We start from the raw sequence: 5,934 nt of genomic DNA, 5'->3' as shown, positions 1-5,934 counted from the left end.
AACAGTATAAAGACAGTATAAGAAGAGTATGACAAAAAAATAATATAATATAATACAATATAATATAAACACTGTACAAGAGAAAAAAAACAGTAAAAAAATAAAAATAAAAAAATAAAAAAACACTACAGATAACACAATAACACAAATACTAGCAGACACTGTTGAGGCTGTTTTGTATTCTACCTTCTTATATTGGCGATACATTATTAAGAACTGGTTTAAAGCAGAAGACAATCAAACAGTAAGACTACACGTGATCAGAGCCAGAGCTATTTTGGGGTCCCGTTTATTTCCTTGTAGGAAAAGTTGGGTGACTCAGAGACTCTTCAAGTCTTGGATGACCGTGAAACTCTCCTGGTTGAATCACCAGGACAGTCAGAACAAATGTGTGTCAAGGTATCTTGATAAGGTATGAGACTGCAGACATAGAAACGTACCCACTAACAGCAGAAATGACATATTACACGTGTAAGGGTCAGGTGTTTTGTCCAATCAGGCTGCAAGCGAAAGCCTCGCTATGCTAACCATATGATGCTAAATCTGGCACATTTTTAGTATTCTCTTTTTTCATCAACAAGTACTCCCACTCTCTGACCTGTCCGCTGTGTAGTTATTAGAGAAACACACTCTAGACACTCGCATATGACCAACATCTGCATATTACAAGAGAAAAACAGCAACATCAGCAAAGGGCTGAGCGGAGGCAGCGTGAATACTGACTCACAAACACAGCAAAAAGACACATACACAGCTAATTCAGCAGCTTTGCCCTTGTGCCTCTCATCAGTGTGAAGTAGAGGATGAGGTCAAGGGAGACACATCCACACAGGGACGAGTGGGGAGAGTAAAAGGACAAGATGTTCAAAAAAACAAAAAGTGGTGAGAATGCAGGCAGAGGTAGAGAACGGGCTGCTGAACAACAGATGAGAGATTTAAAAAGGTGTGTGAAGGGGTGATGGAGGGGGAGGAGGGGAAGGAGGAAATGGGAGGAGGTTGGCATTAGTCATTCTGTCTCTATTAATTGGACTGCAATTACCTGGCTTTTGGCCTTCTTAGCACTCCTTTAGATAGAACGTCAGGCCCATCCATCAAACTGTTTGTCCAAGCGGCCGGTGTGAGCGTCGCAGAGAGGAAACCAGACAGAAAGGAGAGTAAACCACCGTTCACACCAACAAGTACAGAGCTCAACAGGTTCCAGGAGTAAAAACTACATTCATATTCTCAATAAAGCGTTTCGTTTATTAGCCATAAAGTCGTTAACGTTGTTTTATTTGCGATTTCATGGAAAAAGTACTACACTACCCACAATCCTCAAGTGTAACAGCGTCATGTCTGACTGGTAGAAATTCAAGACGTAATGCGCTACTATTGTTGTCATTCGCAATGGATTATGGGATGAGTAGTTCCTTCAATCCGCACTATATACTATACTATATACCTCCCCATCATAAATAAATATAGAACAAAGATTGTGTAATACAACATCTAACCAGGGTCTGGTAAACAGTGTTGACTTATTACTTATTAAAATGATATTACTTTCCTGCTACTGCCCACAAAATTGTGTCTTTCCAATTTCCAGCTACTGAATGTTTCCATCTTCCAAATTAATTTCCTTCTTTTTCTGGAGAGCGTTACCGTAATATAATTACTGACATTTATTAGTAATTAATTACATTATTACTAGTTATGAGTTAGTGCCCAACACTGCTGGTAAAATTAGGTTTTTGATTAATATTATGAACATTATGTTAAATAAGCCTTGTCTCTGTTGTTGTTGCTTTAAAAGTCAGGATAAAGCTGGGAGGAGAATAAATGGAACTGGAATGGAAGTTTTGTGTGATGCCAGAAGCACAGGGTTGAAGTGTGAACTCGGAGCAGATGTTCCCCGGTGACTTTACCAACTGCGTGAACGAGTCGGTATGTGTGAGTTCTCACCAACAAGTTCCACATTGTGTCACCCTGTGATCTCGTCTTCTTTAGTTTCTTCTTTGCTCTCATTTGCCTGCTGACTTCATCATCTGTCGCCTCACCGCGTCCCTCCTTTGTATTCTTTTTATCTCCGCTCTCCGTCGGCCACAGCGGCCGAGGTGAGGACGTGTCAGCTCTGATCCCTCGCTGTCACATCAGCCTGTGATCTTATCGCCGTGCGGGGCGGGAATAGCAGCCATCTTCGTTAGCATTCAGGCCATGATCCCCGGGTTCCCGGAGCCCAGCAAGCCTCGGCTTTGAATGACTCGGATGGGAATGAGATGTCAGTGTGTGTGTGAGGGCAGCAACACCTGCCAGCATCAATCACAAGACTGCAGCCCTGAGACCAGCAGACACACAAACAGTTGTGTACTGACACACACATATAGACAACTCAATGCTGCTCACTGGAACTATTTGTTGCTCATCCAACATTTGTACACAAACGCAGTCACGTACCTGCAGAATATAGAACTCAACAGATATATAGAGTCCATTTAAACTACCGTTATGTGTCTGAAGGCTCACACACGCACGCGTAATGGCTGCCTTTTAGCTCTCAGAGCGAGCTGTGGCTGGGTTTTGACAGAGAGTGTCCTCTATCTATGTTTTATTCACAGTTTGGTCACCTTGAAAGAGACAGCTGAAAACAAACAAACACTTTAGGGAGCCAGAAGGGAGAGTGGGGAATGGATTTCAGTAAGCACAGGCTTCACACGGAGCTGAAGGAGGGGTCAGATGGACTGTGCACCAGCTTTATTATTATGTAGATGGGAAGGTGGACGCAGGTAAAACCACTGATTGCTGTTGGTGTAAAAGGGTCAGCACCGACTGGGAAAAGCCTCCAGATCCCATAATCCCCAGGTTTACTTTGTTATAGTACCTTTACCACAAAGACATCAGTTAGAAGTCAAGGCGAGGATTGCTCCACTGTGATTGGAGCACAGAGCAAAAAGGGGTGTGGCTTAGGAAGTGGTGTGTAGCCATGGCTAATATCCCACAGGGGTTGTGTGCACAGCAGTTAGAAACATCTATAACATCAGCGTGTGAGTCGGACTGGATTATAATCTGTTGTAGAATCGATTTAATCAACTAAACAAGTTCTTTCTACTCAAGCTGTTCTTTCATTCACTGACATCTACGTATATTTATACACGTGTGCTTGTGTACAACAAGCGTCACACAGTGAGTGGGCACAATCAATAGTAACTGATTTATAAAGCCCACTTAACTTTAACTCTGCTGACCAAAGGAACAAAGCACTTCTGATCTGTGAGTCAGTGCATGAAGGAAAAGCAACAGTGATCAGGACTGACTCACCATCGTGTGTGTGTGTGTTTACAGTGTGTGTGTGTGAGACAGGCAGAGAGAGAGCGACAGTAAAACGATGATATTCAGATCACGATTCACATCAGACAACCTCCTCAATAGCTTTTGAAAGACCCGAGTAAATCCACTTTAAAATGGCCGAGTTCACAAGACACACACTGAACATAAATCCTGTGTGTGTGTGTGTGTGTGTGTGTGTGTGTGTGTGTGTGTGTGTGTGAAGAGACTCCCAAAAAAAACAACATAATCGACATACCGTCAAGTGACAAAATGGGAAATGTTCTGGATTTAAATAGATTTTCGAACATTATGTGGGGAGGCACTTGTATTTTTTATCTTTGCTGCAGGGAGGGGAAGTATTCAGATCCTTCACTGGAGTAAAAGTACTAATACCACAGTACAAAATACTCAATAAATATGTTACTGAAGTAGTAAAGTAATGTACTGGTGGTAGGTGAGCTCCCTCTAGTGGTACATGGAGGAATCTCTAAATATTTCAGTTTTTAAATTAAATATATTCCCAACTACAAACAGTTTGGTGGCGGTTTGAGCAGGAAACTAAAACGATTTGTCAAAGTTGCGGAAAAGTTGCAGTGATTGTAGAAAATTGCGATATTGTTTAAATTTCATGGCGATTGGTTGAATTTGCGTTCACTGTCGCAGTCGCAACTTCCTGGAGGGACTGAACAATGTTAGGAAGGTTTCATCAAATCTGTGTGCAGCGATCATCGATGTCTTATAGAGAAACATCTCGTCAGTCGGGCAAATTAAATGTTAAAAATGTTTTTATCTCCATTAACAACATTAACTCTTTCAGATTGTGTCGTATCTGGAGACTTGAAACCAGACCTGTTCAGTTTGGACCCTGGTTCATCTGATTTCTGTTTGTGGACAAGTGGCAGCAAACACATCACGTGTGTTTCAGGGTTACTGTTGCTTTCTATAGTCCGAATAAAAGCAGCACAAACACATTTATTGCTCTGAGACCTTGAGACGCTTTCATTGTGAAGAATCTATAAAACATTACTGAAGCAGGAAATGTTACCAAATGGATCCCAGGATGTACAAACAGGCTCACAGCTGTCTGCTCAGGAAACATTTTAACAGTGAGGATGTGAGTGTGTTATTCTAAAGGGGCAGTTCACCTAAACTACAGAAAACACATATTTAAATATGTCTGGATCTCACAAGATGAATGTAATCACACATCTAGAGCAGTTTTAAAGGACCAGTGTAAACAGCAACCAACCTCAGTGGCTGCAGTTCCTCTAACTGCCACTAGAGGCTGGCTCCAGCTGTGAGTCAGTCTCCATAAGGTCCCATATTAAAACTTTACAGCAGAAACATGTTTACAGCCTTTTGGTCTCTACAGCTAATTCCCCCGTTCATGGCGACTGTACAACTCACCCCTTTAAATGATATTAAGGCTGAAAGTTCTGTACACAAGCAGCTGTTTTCAGTTACCGGGCTCCATTCGGCCCGCCTCAGCTCCGATACAGTCCAGAATAAAAGAGGCTGAGTGGGATTAAACCAGAATGACTGGACTAGATTTGCTCTCAAAGCAAAATGAGAACTTTTCCAAAAACCACTTTGTGAATCTGTCGCTCTCTGAACAGCCTGTCGTGTTCGAGTGGAGATGAAGAGCCTGTCGAGCCTCTGCTGCATGTCGAGCTGCTCTCCAAAGCTCGTAGTGCCTGTGTGACTCCTGCAGCCTCCTCCTCCTCCATCCTGCTCCAAAAACCTGCTCACACTGTTCGCTCGCTCTCTGTTCACAAGTTCAGACATTCGTTCATCACAGTGATCCCTGACGGCCATCTTCTAACACAGAGTCAGTCACCATGAAGGAGTATGATAGTGTGTGAGTGTGTGTGTGTGTGGGGGGGGGGGGGACATCGCTATAGGAAACATAGGAGAGAAAAGAAAAGAGACAAGGAAATGAAAGTAGGTGAAAGGAAACAAGAGAAAAGGACAGGAGACAAGGTGAGGAGAGGAAAGAAGAAACAAGCGGGGGAAAGGAATGTTTAGGAAAGGAAACAAGATAAAACAAGGGAAGGAATCAAGGAAAAGAGAAAGACGAAAAGAAAAGAGGAAGAGATGAAAGAAAGAAAGGAAAAGATGTCAAGGAAAGAAAACAAGGAAAGAATACAGGAGGAGGAAAATACATAAGTGGAGAGGAGAGGAAATGAGAGGAAAGGTAAGGAGACAGTGTGATGACATGAAACAAGGAAAGGAAATACGTGACGGAGAGAAGACAAGAAAAGGAAACATGTTACAGAAAGGAGAGAAAGGAGAAAGGGAAACAAGTAGAGGAGGCAAGTTCAGGAAAAACAAAAACAGAGGAAACAAGGAGAGGAAACAACAGGAGACAGAGAAGACAGAGGAGACAGAGGACGGTGGTCCAGTATTATCGAGAGACAACTGACATTATGCCTCTCTCTCTTTCTCTTGGCCGCCCTCTCTCTCCGCCACTCGTCTGCAATCTGTTCGTTTCTGTGAGTTTGTTCTGCTAACGAAGCCTCGTTTGCTGCCGCGTCCCTCAGGACAGGAGCAGCCTCATGTTTGAATAATGACAGAATAAAGATGGATAATAACCTCCAACCCGCCCCCGCTGAGTGTGTGTGTGAGTGTGTG

The 5,934-nt window shown here is 42.8% G+C and overlaps 1 protein-coding gene across 1 annotated transcript in view; it reads left to right on the top strand.

Annotated features, from left to right (window-relative positions):
- LOC118332937 (GDNF family receptor alpha-2-like) overlaps positions 1–5,145 on the top strand; it is a 125,299-nt gene extending 120,154 nt beyond the window's left edge. The window contains exons 9-11 of the mRNA XM_035668376.1: positions 791–847; positions 1,987–2,093; positions 4,920–5,145. Of these exons, the coding sequence (XP_035524269.1) occupies positions 791–847; positions 1,987–2,093; positions 4,920–5,145 (390 nt within the window). The remainder of the gene's footprint in view (positions 1–790; positions 848–1,986; positions 2,094–4,919) is intronic.
- The last annotated feature ends 789 nt before the right edge of the window (positions 5,146–5,934 follow it).

Source organism: Morone saxatilis, unplaced genomic scaffold (assembly GCF_004916995.1).
Source record: "Morone saxatilis isolate NCDOM2014 unplaced genomic scaffold, NCSU_SB_2.0 Contig21, whole genome shotgun sequence".
NCBI lineage: Eukaryota > Metazoa > Chordata > Actinopteri > Moronidae > Morone > Morone saxatilis.
Note: the sequence above shows the minus strand (reverse complement) of the source record. Positions and strands in the feature narration are given on the sequence as shown.